Genomic DNA, 18378 nt, shown 5'->3' on the forward strand with positions numbered 1-18378 from the left:
GAAGTCACCTGTCAATAACCAGAGGGACTTGAGACTCTGCCACTGTGCTGAAGGCCAGAGTGAGACTTATGTTATCTGTGCCCCAAAACAACAATTTTATCCTGCCAGGCTGGTGATGTCACGGGTTACACATTTGTTATTTTGCTTAATCTTCACACAAAATCTCTGTGTAGCAGATGACAGAATGACTTGAAAAGTTACAAAAACCTTGCCCAGCCTCCCACAGCTTGCCAGGGACGGGGTGTAGGTTCTGTCTGACCCTGTTCCCCAAGCTCTCAATGACCACATGTATCACTTTTCACCATCACTCAAGACCTCCTGCCTCACATCCTGCCTGAAGAGAACACAGATGCTGGGCACAATGAGCAATGTTGCAGTGATTTTATTAGAGTCACCCTGATAGAGGCCACATCAGGTGGGGAAGGTGTCTGGATTCCAGCTTCAGGAAGAGAAGGAGAACAGGGCAGGAGGATCAAGTGCAGACCAGGCACAACGGCAAAGCTTATCCCACCAAAGAGAGCAGACTGGAAACAAATCCTATAAGAGCATTCACCACCGAGGACAATTTATATCCGATGCAATCGTTACTGAAGATGATGGACGCCTGGAAGGGAGAAGGAGGTGGAGGGATAGGACCTGAGCCCACTGTTGGGCTATCCTGTCTCCCCAGGATCAACTCATGCCTCACCCTCAGGGACTCAGCCCCTTCCCCAACAAGAACCTCTGCCCACAGACCCACCACTGGAGAGGGGGCTGCCAGCAGGCACCAGGAGGAGGATGGCTCCCTAGTAGCCCAGGCACAGTTTCAGGAGGGAGACAGAGCCACCAGTCATGCCAGGGAGGGGAGGAGATGACAAGGGTCAGCAGGGAACAGCCGGGACTGGTCCTGAAGGAGGAGTAAGGTGCTGGACTGGGCTTGGGTCACACCTCCTGCACCTGAGCCTATTCTTTCAGGTGTGCTGGGTGCACAGAATGTGCATGCAGGTGTCGTAAACAACCCCTTATGCCCTGGGAGCTTCTATTAGTGCATGAAACTCTGGATTTTGGCAAACCTCTCCTTTTTGAATGATTAAAATTTGAGGAAAATATGCAGAGACTGTTCAAAGTCTCAAATACTATATCACAAGAAAAACAACCACAGCAAAAGGTGGTTCTTCAAGAGACACTGTTAGCCCAAGTGAATAGCCGCACATACCTAGAAGCTGCCCCAGGATATTCGGTTGCCAAAATACCAGAGTGGAAATTCTGGCTCGTAGGCACTGAGACCATGTCGGTGGAAATGGGGCTCTGTGCTAGAGCAATGTCCATCAGAAAGGGATAAAGAAGAGGTGATGTGACCACAGGTCAGAAACCTTATAAAGCCAGGGAGTCCCATGCTGAAAGGAGACCTAAAACCTGGGGCTCCTTTTAAATATTCCTAAAGTAGAGATGACAGGACTGCTACATGTGTGTGAGCTGAATGCTTCGTTTCCTGCAAAAATTAAAATGCTACTCCTCCAATGCTACTTCCTCTCAGTGAGAAAAGAAAATTACAGAAGTCAAGACACTTGTCCCAGTGCACTGACAGTAGTCCCCTATTCTGTGTGAGCTGATTGACATGATACTGACATATTCGGTAACAAGAGGCTGGATGTGCTGTTGGACTGTGCTTGCATGTTACAGGTGCTGCAGGTTGGGGCAAAAGATTTATGTGCTTCTTAGTCTATAGCTCTGTCTATCACACATCCCATGATTGAATGATCTATTACCATATGGCATACTGAACTATGCTGCATGTGAGTTCTCAAGGTAAGTGTGGGTAAAGGTAAGTTACCTTAAATTTCAGGTTATTAAACCTGTTCTCAGGTCCTGCTTCAGTGAAGCAATCCCGGATTTTTCCAATGGCTGTTTTTTCATCTTCATTAGCATTGATCGCATCCAAGGTTTCATTCAATGCTTTATCTGGGAGTCCAAGGATCACAGCACTAAGGCCTTCATAAAACACAGGGCAGGCTTCCACTAAAGGCAGAGACAGAAAACATCTTGTCAAAAGAATCACTTGGTGAGAAAGTTCCTATTTCCCACCACTTGATAGGAACCCACACATCCAAAGCTTCCAGATTCACCTCCCACAGAGACTTGGCCTCTCCCAGGACTGCTTACATCCCAGACAGAAAACCTTCCCTATGAGGAACTCCCAGCAGAAGGGAACAGCAAGAGGGGCTAGGCCTGGAGACCCCTCTGCCCTTGACCACTGCCCCGAAGCATACAAGCCTGCTTCCTCCCTCCCAACGAGCACCACTACCCCCAACAAACTAGCCCCCAGGGTGTGCGTGGATCATGAGCATTTCAGCTCCATGCCACCCCCTCCATTCAAAGACTGAAAACCCCAAGGAGTTTGTGCAGAACTCCTGGGCACTGATCTGCCACCTGCCCTCGGAATCTGCCCCTAGAATCAGCTTGACAGGACTGGGAAGGATGCAGTGAGATGACAATGGGCAAGGATCAGGAGGGCCATCTGGACCTTCCTTCCTACCCTCACTCGTCTTGAAGGTCAGCTCTCTGGTCACCAGCAAGGCCAGCACAAGCAGTGCTCCCTTCATCATGGCAGCAGCTGGAGTGCTCTGCTCAGGGCAGGGTTTTGCCTGCTTTATACACCACTAGCTCCCCAAGCCCAGCCCTCATCCCTCCCAAGAAAATCACAGGCCTGTGGCCAGTGTCCTGGCATAGGTGGCTCCCATGGCCCTTGGGGTGTTTATTGTGCAAGACCATCCTATTCTGAAAGAAGGACTCTTGGAGGACATGTAGGGTTATCTTTGCCAAAGATCAAGTGGAGCTGACATGTCTAGGTGACTCCTGCTGCTGCTGCTGCTGCTGCTGCTAAGTCACTTCAGTTGTGTCTGACTCTGTGTGACCCCATAGGTGGCAGCCCACCAGGCCCCTCTGTCCCTGGGATTCTCCAGGCAAGAATACTGGAGTGGGCTGCCATTTCCTTCTCCCTAAGTGACTGCACTTGGAGCCAAATACTCTGTTGTCCCAGCCCCAGTCATCACCTGTTTTCCTGGTCATCCTTCCCCCAACCTATCCTGACTCTGAGGGCATTACTCTCCCATACTGAGCAGATGGAATCACAGGAGGGCCAAGGACAGATCTACACACTGTCAGGTAGAAAAAAGGCATAAAGAATCCTTCCTTTCTCCCCAAGTTGAAGTCATGGAGATAAGAATGTGGCACTGGACCTTACTGAAGCCCCCAGATATTTTAACATCTGCAGTCTCTAGACAGGGCCCTGGCACTGGTGGACAGCAGCATTGGGCTCTGAATTATGCCCAACAAGGCACTCGCAGGACTTAAGGCCATGTGGATTTTCTTAGACCATGATAATTCTGTACTTTTGGATCATGCCACCAGCTTTTCTCAGGCTGTTCAGCCAGCTAGTTCCTGAACAGGTTCTAGCCGGGCCCCTTCTCCTGGCTGTCCTTCCTCCTCCATCAGTGAACCTGGTCTCAGGAAGTACTTGCATTGAACAGTCTACCCTGGAACATCAGAGAGCAGCTGTGTGTTTGGGGGTTTGTCTCCTGGGGGAAAGACACCAAGGTCCATAGTCCTAAAGGCCACAGTTCTAAGGCCCAGAGGGCTGCATTGATCAGATGTGGCAGTCTCTGTGTGAAAACTCTTTCAGAGTTAAACTCAACCTTTCATGCTAGGAGAGCAGTTAATTTGTTGGGACAAGCAATTTGAGATGACCCTTGAAAACACTAGAAGGAATCCTGAGAAGCTCCCAATGGCCAAACTGGAAAGGGTGTGACAGACAAAATAAATAATAGTGTATTAGATGATAAACCAATGTATAAAGTAATATAAGTGAGTCCATGCTGATATGGAGAAGGGAAAGTCTCCCTATCCCTTCCCTGGAGAAGGAACAGGCTACCTACTTCAGTATTCTCCTGGAGATTTCCGTGGACTTCAAAGTCCATAGGGTCGCAAAGAGTTGGACACGACTTAGCCACTTTCACTTTCACACTGATATAAATTAATGTCTAAATAGATAAATGTGAGAGAGCAGACAACCATTCCTTATAGTAACATCCTGAATAATAGGCACAGACTACCCCTCCAGGAGGGGGATCTTACTGTCCTGCCCTCCCTGAGTGTGGCTAGACTTAGGAACTCGTCTCTAAAGAAAAGAGAAGGGGAAGGGGAAAACACTGCGGAAACCTGGCAAACACAACATAATCAGCTAATCAAGCCTGATAGTCCCAGTGCTAAGACACACTGCTGTCACGTGTACCCAGATGAAAGGGGACAGGTAGGGCACCTCACCTGTGTGGTGTCTTCCTCGAAACTCAAAGTCTGAACCCCACTCAACAGCAGAGAACAACAGCAGTTAACTACCATTGCTGATAGTTCTCCTCAAGACTGTCAAGGCCATGAAAGACCAGGAGAGAATGAGTAACTCCACAGAGCAGAGACACTAGGGACACATGACAGTGAATGCAGTGAGTTTAGGGTCTGGATAGTTTCCTGGAATCCAAGAGACATTAAACGACAACCTGCTGATATTCACAAAAACTGTAACATTTAGTTAGTCATAAGGTTCCAAAGTTGTCTCTCAGTTTTGACAGATATTTGCAATGTTTTTCTATCAATCTACAATTGTTGCAACTTAAAATTTTACTAATAACAACTTGAAACAGGAAACTCAACTCTGTAACTCCGTGACAATTTAGAGGGGTGAGATGTGGAGGAGGATATTCAAGACAAAGGGATACATGTAAATTTATGGCTGAGATATGTTGTTGTATGGCACAATCCAATACAATATTATAAAATAATATCCTAGGCGAGGGTGGGATGTTTCAAGAGAACAGCATTGAAACATGTATATTATCTAGGGTGAAACAGATCACCAGCCCAGGTTGGGTGCATGAGACAAGTGCTCGGGCCTGGTGCACTGGGAAGACCCAGAGGGATCAGGTGGAGAGGGAGGTGGGAGGGGGGACCGGGATGGGGAATACATGTAAATCCATGGCTGATGCATCTCAATGTATGACAAAAACTACTGTAATGATGTAAAATAATTAGCCTCCAACTAATAAAAATAAATGGAAAAAAAATAAAAATACATTGAACAACAACAACAAGAACAACCTGCATTAAGACAGGGCAACATCAGCAGCATTCCTACATTGACCCTGACCAGCTCTTCACTCTGATGTCACCAAATGTCTGCATGATCCGAGGATGTCTCAGAGAACCCTGTGGCACCCTTGAAAGGACAATGGGCTGGATCCATAGCAGCCACCTGTGTTACTCAGCACTCCAGGTTCTGGTTCCTCTCTTCACAGAGCTCAGAGGGCATTTGGGGGCAGTGTCTTCTCAAGGACAGGAAGCATGGGATCCATGGGCAGCTGTCTCACCACACAGAAGTCCTGCCCCCACAGACAAAGAGCCAACATGTGCAGTCTGGGCCTTGTGGTGTTCACCTTCCTGCCCAGGAAACTTCTTTTTTTTTCATTTATTTTTATTAGTTGGAGGCTAATTACTTTACAATATTGTAGTGGTTTTTGTCATACATTGACATGAATTAGCCATGGATTTACATGTATTCCCCATCCCAATCCCCCCTCCCACCTCCCTCTCGACCCGATCCTTTTGGCTCTTCCCAGTGCACCAGGCCTGAGCACTTGTCTCATGCACCCAACCTGGGCTGGTGATCTGTTTCACCCTAGATAATATACATGTTTCGATGCTGTTCTATTGAAACATCCCACCCTCGCCTTCTCCCACAGAGTCCAAAAGTCTGTTCTATACATCTGAGTCTCTTTTCCTGTTTTGCATATAGGGTTATCATTACTATCTTTCTAAATTCCATATATATGTGTTAGTATACTGTAATGGTCTTTATCTTTCTGGCTTACTTCACTCTGTATAATGGGCTCCAGTTTCATCCATCTCATTAGAACTGATTCAAATGAATTCTCTTTAATGGCCGAGTAATATTCCATGGTGTATATGTACCACAGCTTCCTCATCCATTCGTCTGCTGATGGGCATCTAGGTTGCTTCCATGTTCTGGATATTATAAACAGTGCTGCGATGAACACTGGGGTGCACGTGTCTGTTTCAGTTCTGGTTTCCTCGGTGTGTATGCCCAGAAGTGGGATTGCTGGGTCATATGGAAGTTCTATTTCCAGTTTTTTAAGGAATCTCCACACTGTTTTCCATAGCGGCTGTACTAGTTTGCATTCCCACCAACAGTGTAAGAGGGTTCCCTTTTCTCCACACCCTCTTCAGCATTTATTTCTTGTAGACTTTTGGATAGCAGCCATCCTGACTGGCATGTAATGGTACTTCATTGTGGTTTTGATTTGCATTTCTCTGATAATGAGTGATGTTGAGCATCTTTTCATGTGTTTTTGTGCCATCTGTATGTCTTCCTTGGAGAAATGTCTATTTAGTTCTTTGGCCCATTTTTTGATTGGGTCATTTATTTTTCTGGAGTTGAGCTGGAGGAGTTGCTTGTATATTTTTGAGATTAATCCTTTGTCTGTTGCTTCATTTGCTATTATTTTCTCCCAATCTGAGGGCTGTCTTTTCACCTTGCTTATAGTTTCCTTTGTTGTGCAAAAGCTTTTAAGTTTCATTAGGTCCAATTTGTTTATTTTTGCTTTTATTTCCAATATTCTGGGAGGTGGGTCATAGAGGATCCTGCTGTGATTTATGTCGGAGAGTGTTTTGCCTATGTTCTCCTCTAGGAGTTTTATAGTTTCTGGTCTTACATTTAGATCTTTAATCCATTTTGGGTTTATTTTTGTGTATGGTGTTAGAAAGTGTTCTAATTTCATTCTTTTACAGGTGGTTGGCCAGTTTTCCCAGCACCACTTGTTAAAGAGGTTGTCTTTTTCCATTGTATATCCTTGCCTCCTTTTTTGAAAATAAGGTGACCATAGGTTCGTGGTGCCCAGGAAACTTTAACTCATACCTACAGCCAACAGAGGCCCTCTTGAGGTGACCTTCAGAGGGGTGAACCCCAGGCTGCCGGAGCCATGGCAAGGAGGGTCTGCACAGAGGTCAGTTGACACTGCAGCTCAGTACATGGTGCCTTTTTGCCAAGAGCAGTTACAGGATGTGAATCCTATTGGCATAGGGCTCAGCCTATGGTCACATCATATGTCCCAATGTCAGAACAGGTCTTCAGCAAACATTAATATGCCACAGGTGGCTCGGAGAAAGGACAGCCAGGTGCTGCCAGCAAAAGGTTACTTGATTCTGACTTATCAAACATTTTAAACCTTTACCTTATTAACCCAAGGCAATATTCATAAACACATTTACAGTAAGTAGCATGAAAGATATTCCTGCTTACCAACTCCAGGGAAATGGAATATTCCTGCCATTATTCTAACAAACATTGTGTAACATCTACCGAGTGCTGGGCCCTCTCCTAGTCCTGGGATGCAGCAGCACACAGCACAGCTCTCACTCCCCTGCAGCTCTTCATCACCTAAGAGGGAGTGAAAGACGTGTGACCCCACAAGAAGAAGTGCTCTGGGCGAAGATGAAGCAGGGGGAGAAGACAGACGGCCATGGGGGGAGGAGACGGACTGTTTTGATATTAGAACTCAATAGTTGGGGAAATCTGTGCTGTGTGATACCTGAAGACACCTGAGGATGAGGGAATGAATCATGAAGCCACTGGAGGAAGAGCCTCCAGGCCAGGAGGGCTCCACATGCAGAGGCCCTGCTGCAGGAGCACACTTGGTCAGGTCAAGAGCAGACAGGAGGCACTGAGGGAGGAGAGAGAGGCAGGGATAAGCCCACAGAGGCGGCAGCAGTGCGGGGCTGGTTGTGCAACTGGCCCAGAGACTGTGGCCTAGAAGGGGCTTGGCTTTTCCTCAAGAGGAGAGGTCATGGTGGGAACAGTACAGAGACACTCAAGAGGTGAAAGAGGTTGCAAAAAGTGATGGACCTAAACACTATCAAGCTGACTGAAATAAGTCAGTCAGAGAAGCAGAAACATCTTATGATATCTCTTATATGCAGAATCTAGAAAGACAAGATACAAATGAATTTGGTCACAACCCAGAAACATGATAGATTTAGAGAACAAACTTATGATTGCTACAGAGAAGGATGAGGGTAAGGGACAGTTATGGAGCTGGGATGCTCATGTACATACACGATATTGAAAATAGATAAGGATCATATGCCATGATCAAGTCAGGTATATTCAAGGGATGCAAAGATTCTTTAATATATGCAAATCAATCAATGTGATGCACCATATTAACACATTAAAACAAAATTCACATGACAATTTCCATAACTTCAATAAAACTTTCAACAAAATTCAGCACCCATTTATGACAGAAACTCTTGAAAATGGGCATAGAAGGAATCTACCTGAACATAATGAAAGTCATGTACCATAATCCACAGGAAACTGTTTTCATTGGTGAAAAACATAAAGCATTTCCTCCAAGATCAGGAGCAAGACAAGGGTGTCCACTCTGACCACCACTATTCAATATAGTTGTGGAAGTCCAGCCATGGCAAACATAGAAGAAAAAGAAATAGAGGAATACAGACTGGAAAGGAAGCAGTAAAACTCTCACTATTTGCAGATGACATGATATTATACATAGAAAAAGGTAAAGATACTAAAGTTAAAGATACTAGAGATAACAGTAAAGATAACTACAACTAAATCAGTGAATTTATTTCTATAGACATAGGATAGAAAATCACTATACATGAATTCCTTGCAATCCTGTATACTAACAAAGAATACTCAGAAAGAGAAATTCAGGAATCAATTCCATTCACCATTGACATAAAAAGAATAAAATACCTAGCAATAAACCTACCTAAGGATAGGTAGGTAAGCCCTACCTACCTAAGGTATGCAGGTAAGTCCTGCATACAAAAGGGCTGTATGCAGAAATCTATAAGACACTGATGAAAGACATTAAAGATTACATAAACAGATTACCATGTTCTTGGAAGGGAAGAATCGATATTGTGAAAATGACTATACTACTCAAAGCAATCTACAGATTCAATGCAATCTATATCAAATTACCAGTGGTATTTATCACAGAACTAGTACAAAAAATTTCACAATTCATACAGGAGCACAAAAGACCCCTTATAGGCAAAGTGATCTTGCACAATAAGAATGGAGCTGGAGGAATCGATCTTCCTGATTTCAAACTATACTGCAAAGCTACACTCATCAAGACAGTATGCAACAGGCAGAAAAACAGAAATATAGACTAACAGAACAAGATAGAAAGTAAAAAAAAAACCCACGCACCTGTGGGCATCTTATCTTTGACAAGGGAGGAAAGGCTATGTGAAAGTGAAAGTCGCTCAGATGTGTCTAACTCTTTGCAACCCCATGCACCATACAGTACATGCAATTCTCCAGGCCAGAATACTGGAGTGGGTAGCCTTTGCCTTTTCCAAGGGATCTTCCCAACCCAGGGATCAAGCCCAGGTCTCCTGCAATACAGGCAGTATCTTTACCAGCTGAGACACAAGGAAAGCCCAAGAATACTGGTGTGGGTAGACTATCCTTTCTCCAGAGGATTTTCCCAACCCAGGAATTGAACTGGGGTGTCCTGCATTGCAGGTGGATTCTTTCTCAACTGACCTATGAGGGAAGCTACAATGGAGAAAATATAGTCTCTTTAATAAGTGATGTTAGGGAAATTGGTCAGCTACATGTATTATAGAAAATGAAATTAGAACACTGCCTAGCACCATACACAAAGATAAACTCAAAATGGATTAGAAACCTAAATGTAAGATCAGAAACTACAAAACTCTTCAAGGAAAACACAGGCAGAACACTATTTAAAATAAACCACAAAAAGATCCTCTATGACCTACCTCCTAGAGTAATAGAAATAAAAACAAAAATAAACAAATGGGAACTAATCAAACTTAAGAGCTTTTGCACAGCAAAAGAAACCACAAACAAGATGAAAAGACAGCATTTGGAATGGGACAAAATAATTGCAACTGAAGCAAGTGACAATGGATTAATTTCCAAAATATACAAGTAACACATGCAGCTCAACCTCAGGGGGAAAAAATTAAAAATGGGTAGAAGATCTAAATAGACATTTCGCCAAAGAAGGCACCCTAATGGCTAATCAACACATGAAAGAATGGTCAACATTGCTTATTATTAGAGAAACGCAAATCAAAACTACAATGAGCACTTGTCTCATGCTTCCAACCTGGGCTGGTGATCTGTTTCACCCTGGATAATATACATGTTTCGATGCTGTTCTCTTGAAACATCCCACCCTCGCCTTCTCCCACAGAGTCCAAAAGTCTGTTCTATACATCTATGTCTCTTTTTCTGTTTTGCATATAGGGTTATCGTTACCATCTTTCTAAATTTCATATATATGTGTTAGTATACTGTAATGGTCTTTATCTTTCTGGCTTACTTCACTCTGTATAATGGGCTCCAGTTTCAATGTATGACAAAAACCACTACAATATTATAAAGTAATTAGCCTCCAACTAATAAAAATAAATGAAAAAAAAAAACTACAATGAGGTATCACCTCACTTCGATCACAATGGGCATCATCAATAAATCTACAGACAATAAATGCTGGAGAGGATGTGGAGAAAAGGGAACCCTCTAGCACTGTTGGTGGGAATGTAAATTGATATAGCCACTATGGACATTCCTTAAAAAACTAGAAATGAAGCTATTATATGACCCAACAATCCCAGTACTGGGCATATACATTAAGGAAATTATAATTGAAAAAGACACATGTACTCCAGTGTTCATTGCAGCACTATTCACAATAGCTAGGACATGGAAGCAACTTAGATGTCCATCAACAGATCAATGGAAAAGAAATGGTGGTACCCATATACAATAGAATACTACTCACCCATAGAAAGGAATGAATTTGAGTTAGTTTTAACGAGGTGGGTGAAACTAGAGCCTATTATACAGAGTGAAGTAAGTCAGAAAGTCAAAAACAAATGTTGTATATTAATACATATACATGAAATCTATAAAAATGGTACTGATGAACTTATATGCTGGGCAGGAATAGAGACATGGGCATACAGAACAGATTTATGCACACAGTGGAGGAAGGAGAGGTTGGGATGAATTGAGAGAGCAGCATGGAAATACATACATTACCATGTATAAAATAAATAGCTAATGGGAAGTTGTTGCATAGAGCAGGTAGCTCGGCCTGGTGCTCGTGAAACATACAGGGATGGGATGGGCTGGGAGGTAGGACAGAGGTACAAGAGGGAGCAGACATGTGTTTACCTCTGACTGATTCATGTTGATGTATGGTAGAAACTGGCACAACCCTGGAAAGCATTTATTCTCCAATTAAAAATAAGTAAATTTTAAATAAATAGATAACCATCAAGGATAACTGTATAGCCCAGGGACTCTGTTCATTGTTTTATGGCAGCCTAGATAAGAGGGGACTACAGGAAAGAATGGATGATGTGCACACATAGGGAAGAGTCCCTTCATTGTCTATCTGGAGCTATCATAACATTTTTAACTGGCTATAATCCAATACAAAAAAAAATATAAAAGTTTAATTAGAAAGAAGAAGAAGGGGCTGCAGAAAATATTTCTGTGTAGAACAAGGTACTATCAAAGTTACCAGGTGGCAGGTCTAGGTCAAGAGGAAACTAGAAACTTCTGGGTCAGAGCACACAAGAGATTTCAGGGCTCTATAACTGATTTGGGAAAGTGGCCCAACAGAGACCCCTGACAAGATCAAGGACAGTGAGAACAGCAGGGCAGGAGCCACTAGAAAGCCTGACAAGGGGCTCAGGGCCCATGCTCTGGCCTGCCTGGCACTTACTCCCTGTGAGACCATTCCTAAGCATGGAGCTTCCCAAAAACCCATGAGTCCACACCAATCTGTCTTCAAGGTCACATGTTCTGACAGGCTCCCACTGGCCATCATTCAGGAGGCATGATAGGCAGCATTTTTGTCCTTTTTGGTCAACCTGGGGATTTTCTGTTGTTAAGCTTCCTGAGTCAGCTGCCCCTCCCACAGCCCTCCAGGGGGAAGAGGCTGAGCCAGTTTTCCTCTGTGGACTCAAGGACTAGCATCTTGCCAACCCACACAGCTCCCCCTGTGCAGCCCCGGGCAACTTCACACTGTGGCCTGGCGAATCTCCTGAAAAAAGGAAGCATCTGACCCAGGCCCCCTGGGGGTGAGGACAAGCAGAGGTATAAAAGGGCTCCAGGTGAGTAGGGAGCATCTGCCACGGGCACCATGACTCGGGCTGGAGCTCTCCTGCTTCTCTGCGCTGCCTTGCTCCTCATCACGGGCGGAAGTGAGTGGCTGGGACCTGGGCTCCCCAAGGATTCTGACAACTTCCCAGGGCACCATCTGAGCATCTCGGAGGTGGGAAGGCAATAGGGTGTTCTGATGGGTGCCTTACAGGGAGTGTCCCCATATCTTTCTGTTTCAGAGTGTGATGACATCTGCCCAGCCTTGAGGGACACTGTTGACCTGTTCATATCGGGCAGCCATGATGAGTATATTGAACAAGTTGAAAAGTATAACCAAAACTCTGATGTACTGGAGACTGCCGATACCCTGAAGAGCTGTGTTGATGAGAGGTTGACAGCGGAGGATAAGCAAGATGCTCTGAGTGCTCTGGTGGGTCAGGCTATGTATGAATGTGCCTTTGGGGCCTCTGTGGGGAGTGGGCAGGGGTGTCAGGGGCCTATTCAGGGTAATGGGAGGTGGTGAGATCATATTCTTTCCACCCTGGCCCTTCCCCCAGAACCTGGGAGGATAAAGATCCTCTTGAATGAGGAGGTAGAGAGGATGTGGCCAGCATGCACAGGGTAGGGAAAGATCATTGAGGGAGACTCAGTTCAGCCCTAGAGCACTTGAGCTGGCCCTGACTGCTCAGCTCTGCCTGATCACAGGCCTAGGACCCTCCAGGCCCTCCTAACTCTGTGGTGCCACCTGCCCTGTGTTCAGTGCAGCTTCATTCTCTTGGAACCCTGAGGCTTCACCAAGTTTCTGCACCTTCTTTTACAGAATAAAATATACTCAACTTCTCTCTGCTGATGGAACAGTATCTGCCAGCACCCAAGGAGACCACTTGCGTGATCCCTAAGTAATGTCAGCAACCTGCCACATCCAGGTGTCTGATTATAGAGGATTCCAGCAATAAAAAGCCTTGCAATTCACAGGAGAGTGCTTACTCATTGACTTCAGAGAGTGGGGGGGTGGGGAGTGGCAGGGAGGATGTGATCACAGTGGAGACCATCAGTGTGCCTTCCCACTGCAGCTCGATTTCAGTGCTCTCAGATGCTTCTCTACAAATCCAAGAGGTGGCGCATGAGTAATGATCATTATATCAGCTAGAGGGTCTGATCACTTCTGTCATATCCACCTGAGTGTCTGTTCACTTCTGTCACCAAGACCCACAGGTCAGGAGCATATTCCACCAAATTTCAGCCTTCCAGCAACCTTGAGGCATAGGAGTAATCATCCTCATCTTACAAGAGAGAATCTGAGGCTCAGAGTGGGTAAAGCATCTGCTGAAGAGACACAGCCTTCCCCACCCATCCATGCTCAGGAGATGAGCTCAGCTAAATCACCCTATGACTGTGCACATATTACAGTCCTTCTTTAGGCCTTTGAGGTCCATTTAGAAAACCGAACTCCCTCCAGTCTCCAAGTCTGCGGTAAGGCCATACTGAAATAATGACTGACAAATGTCCCTTGTCCTAAGTGCCTGACAGGAGAGGAAGAACAAAGGGTCAAGGTCCATGTGCTGAATGCTGTCACTCCTTGGGCCTCAGTTTATCCTAATCCAACCCCCCAGTTGTGGACTCAGCTGCTTCTACATTAACACAAAGTGAGTTGAGTCTCACACTCAGAGTGGACATCCAGGGGCCTGGAGTTTCTTGCTCCTCCTGTGTCTCTGTTGCCTGCCCACGAACAGGGCCCTATGCTCATGATGTCTCATTCTTTTTTGCCTGACTCTAAGAGCCCATCTCTAAGAGCTTCTTCCCATCCAACAGCTCCCCTACAGGTCAGAGTATGCTGGGCTTACCCCAAAGTGCTGGGTTTAGGACAGGGAATCTCTAAGGTCCTCATGAGGAGAAGGCTTAGGACAGGTCCACAAGGTGATCTAGAGCTGCTGCTTCCCCCTGTGGAGGGAGCCCTGAGGGACGCGGGGAAGGTCTCCTTGCCCAGAGTAACACTGGGCCCTTGTCTTTGCTCACCACTCCATCCAAACCAGGGTCTGTCTAGGGTCTCTTCTAAGATGGAGTCCTGCCTCTGTGGGCACTAAGGTGAGCTGAGCTGGTGTGAACATGTCCTGGAGCAGACACCCTCCTCATTATCTGACACAGGATGTGCATTCCATCCCACCCCAGCCAACTGATGTGACAACTCCAGGCCTTTAGAAAGGAGAGATGCCACCCTGATAAATAGTTGCCTCTTCCAATGTCTTGGATATAAACTCACCCTGCTCTACAGTGAGAGTACATGTGTGATGGGACCTGTCCAAAGATTCGGTGGAGATGAGTGAGGGGCAGTTGGTTCTCCTGGGACAGATACAATCCATCTTTGGCTCTTGCTCAGTTGCACAGAATTCCGTGAGGCTGCTGGGGAGACACCTCCATATTGCCCACTGCGCCCCCCTTTCCCTGCCTTCCTCTAATCTACAGTACCCTTATCTAATCTGGGGTTAGTAGAAAAGGCAGCATCTAATTTCTCCCAAATCCTTTTCTGTCTGACATCCAAATCTAAGATAGCTGCGAAGGTACCTGTCTAAAACCTGTGGCTTTGGATCTCTGATTCTCACATGACTTCCCTCTGAGATCATAGGAGCCCTGCTTCGTTTCCACCTAGGCCAACCTGAGTTTACCTGCAGCTGTGGGATAGTCCCCCACTGCAGACACTCCCCTGCTCAAACTCCTGAATCTGCCCTACCTTCCTGGGGACTTCTCCAGCACCTGCAAGCCTGCTGGACCACTGGTGCTTGGTGCTCAGTTGCTTCAGGTGTGTCTGATTCTTTGCGACCCTATGGACTGTAGCCCACTAGGTTCCGCTGTCCATGGGATCCTTCCCGCAAGAATACTAGAGTGGGTTTCCCTGCCCTCCTTCAAACTACTGGGAGGCTCACTGGGAGGTTCCTCACTTAGGCACCTGACATCACCTTCCTAATTGCCTACCTGCTACCACGTCCCTGTGTCACCTTTGTATATGGGTCACATTTGACGGGAACACAAAGATTCATGGTGTTCTATGTCCATCTGCCTGATAAGGAAAGCCAGGAATTCAAGTGAAAGATACCCAGTAAAGACAGCAGGTGGAAGGAAGAGGGATACCATAGCTGAAGCTTCAGAGGCGTCACAGAGAACAGGAACATCACTACTCAGAGAAGATAAAGCTGGTTGGGGGAGGGAGATGCTTTCTGGCCTTGTATTTCTCTGTGGACCTTGCAATGAGATATTCTCAATCTGCTGGGGCAAGATGTTTTGAGGGTGCACCCTTACCCTAGGCCATAGGAACCCATGGTGGATTTCAGACAGAGCATACACTGCTCCATGGATCATGATCTGGGAACCAGAAAGTCATAGAGAGATAGGAGCAAGATCTGGGTGGCAGGATAGAGGCTGCAAGACAGAGACAAGCCTCCAATAAGGAAAAGGCCAGAATCAGTCCATAGTTGAGGACAGGGCTTGCCTTCATGATTGCAATATGAAGACCTGCAGAGATACATCCGCTGCTTCAAAATTACCATCATACCTTGAAGTTTCCTTGAAAATACATTTTAAGTATATTCTATTATATTGAATATAGCTCCAATGGTATAATATATTTACATTCATCTTTAGGGTGGCCATGCTCATGGAAACAGAACAAAGGAGACCCAGTTGGGGCTTCAGACCCAGGCTTCTGAAGGGTTTCACATGGAAGGGTCAGATGTTCTTTTGTGTGCCCCATGCAGGTACCCGAGGAAGCCAAAGAGCTCAGCAGATCCTAAGCAGGCAGACAAGATAGATGACAGAAAAACATCTTCCACTTGGAAGGACACCATAGAAAACACACACATGGATTCATCATGTCTGTTTCCAGATTCCTGAGGTAAAGACAAACTCACTACTTAATAGACAAATAGGCTCCACTTGTAAAGCCGGCAGAGCTGCACACAGGCCTGTGTATCTGGGCAGCCAGGGCACAGAAAAAAGCATTGTCAACACAACACGGCCAGGTGAAGAGGCCCTGCAGATGATAGCAGGACAAGCCCAGATCCACATATCACCGCTTCTACCACAGAGGCAGCTCTGAGCAAACTTTCAGGGCTGGCCCAGTCTCAAGAGCATCTTCCATGCTCAATCCGTGAGGGGTTAGCCCATTCTACATCCCATCAGGACAGGCGTGGAAGGAATAATAATAAATCATAGAAATACCTAAACGATTTTGGTCCAGTGTCCAAGAGAAAGATTAGAGCAAAGTCCAATTAACTGAAGAAGGCCAACAAAAAGAGACCCTGATGCGACTTTCCTGGTGATCCAGTGGTTAAGAATCTGCCTTCCAATGCTGAGGATGCTGGTGTGACCCCTGATCAAAGGACTTAGATACCACTTGCCATGGGACGACAGAGACTTTTGTGCCACAGCTAGAGCAAAGCTCTCGGGCTGCAAAGAAAGATCCTCCATCTGCCACAAGAAGACCCCACATCCTCAGCATTGGAATGCAGACTCTTAACCACAGGATCAACAACATTGTAAAGCAATTATCTTCCAATTAAAAAATTAAGTTTAATTTAAAAAAAGAAGGAGAGAGAGAAAGACCCTGAGAAGAGGCCAAAAAGAATAAGTCAAGGCAGGATTCAGATTGATGATTCCAGTTCAGGGAGACTTCGCACAATGGGGCGATATGGTGCACAGCAATTTGGTTGCAATACAGGCTTACAAAACATTCTACTCCTGAGCCGTCTGATTGCTTTGGAGTGGAAAATAAAAAGTGAAGCATAAATGATTCATTCTCCTCTCCTTCTCCACATGCCATGAAAAAGATAGTAATGGAATTTTAAACTATGGCCCCATAAGGACAAAAAGAACAATATGGGGTTATCACCTAATGATGGAATAGAACACATTTTCAGAGGAAAGAAAGCACAGAAAGATGTAGTGACTATGGGCAGAGAAACCCATATCTAACAAATAAGGCAGAGTCCACTTTTCCTAATTAATTCCAAAGAGCTCTGGACTACAGAGACATGACCACTGCAGTGGGTAAGTGTAAATATGGCCGCAGAACTGAAAAGAAGTAACTGATAAAAAGAGGTGAGTGATATCTACGTGGAATCACTGAAACCCTTAACCCTACTTCCCACCTCTTTCATGCACAGAACACATGAATTCAGGTAAACATCTTCCAAGAAGGAAGCTGGAGAGCCAGTGTGATGTAATGGTTAAGATCAGGGACCCTGGAGTTGCACTTCATGGTTCCAAATTGTTTGCATTCAGAACGTGAGCTTTCAATGGCACCACTGTAAGCTAGAATGTAACAGAGAAGTGTCTTCAAATTTCTAAAGCAAAGTTAGATTTCCATCGTGAGGGAGGTATCAATCCAAATAGGTAGCAATCAAGTAATTCTCCTTCCTTGCATCTTCTCTCAGGAATGTACAAGAGGATGTACTTCACTAACACAAGAGAACAGACTGAGAAAGGGGAAGACATCTGATTCCAAGATGAACTCAGGGAAATTGGGGACACCCACTGCTTTGGGTTTGGAAAGTCATCGTTCTAGACTGGAGTCTAGAAGGAGGGGCAGCTCTAGGTGATATCACTCTATCACCTAGATCAATACGTTGCTTTATGTGTCCAATCATGGGAAGAAGAGCTTTCATTTCTTCTTAAAGTTTTGGAACAATTTAGGTACATGCAGATAATCACAAAGTATGAGCAAGGCTAATATTACTAACAAAGTACAGAAATATGTATTTTGCTTTTAAAAGTTTATTCTATTCTAAGAATACAAACATATCTTAGCTTTACATACATACATACATACACACACACACACATATAAATACATAAAATAAGTGGCAAAATACAACTGAGCAGGACCCTAAGAGGTCTTCCCACAGCAGACCACCTCTCAATCCTGTCCTCCCCATGCCTTTTGTCTATAGAAACACTTTCACCTTCTAGGCCTTTCCCAAGTTCCAAAGAGTACATTGCATCAGATACCTGAGAAAATGCAGAAAGAAAAACAGTCAAGCAAGAAAACATAATATTAGTTGAGCCATTAAACAATGCCAAGACCTTCAGTTACTCCTCAAGGGCCATACATAATATTCTGAACCATAACCTTGGAGGTTTTTTGAAGA

At 45.1% G+C, this 18378-nt stretch overlaps 2 protein-coding genes across 2 annotated transcripts; one reads left to right on the forward strand and one right to left on the reverse strand.

Moving 5' to 3' along the window:
* Positions 1-366: 366 nt before the first annotated feature.
* LOC110150869 (secretoglobin family 2B member 20-like) lies at positions 367-2624 on the reverse strand. Its single transcript, XM_020913939.2, has 3 exons — positions 2516-2624; positions 1814-1998; positions 367-604 (listed from the first exon to the last, which is right to left on the reverse strand). The coding sequence occupies exons 1-3, from the start codon at positions 2583-2585 to the stop codon at positions 503-505; spliced, it is 357 nt and encodes a 118-aa protein (XP_020769598.2). The 5' UTR covers positions 2586-2624; the 3' UTR covers positions 367-502.
* Positions 2625-12240: 9616 nt separating this feature from the next.
* On the forward strand, positions 12241-13210 carry LOC110150870 (major allergen I polypeptide chain 1-like). Its single transcript, XM_070451913.1, has 3 exons — positions 12241-12339; positions 12478-12668; positions 13059-13210. The coding sequence occupies exons 1-3, from the start codon at positions 12279-12281 to the stop codon at positions 13086-13088; spliced, it is 282 nt and encodes a 93-aa protein (XP_070308014.1). The 5' UTR covers positions 12241-12278; the 3' UTR covers positions 13089-13210.
* Positions 13211-18378: the final 5168 nt, after the last annotated feature.

The sequence above is a fragment of the Odocoileus virginianus genome, chromosome 20 (assembly GCF_023699985.2).
Source record: "Odocoileus virginianus isolate 20LAN1187 ecotype Illinois chromosome 20, Ovbor_1.2, whole genome shotgun sequence".
Lineage (NCBI taxonomy): Eukaryota > Metazoa > Chordata > Mammalia > Artiodactyla > Cervidae > Odocoileus > Odocoileus virginianus.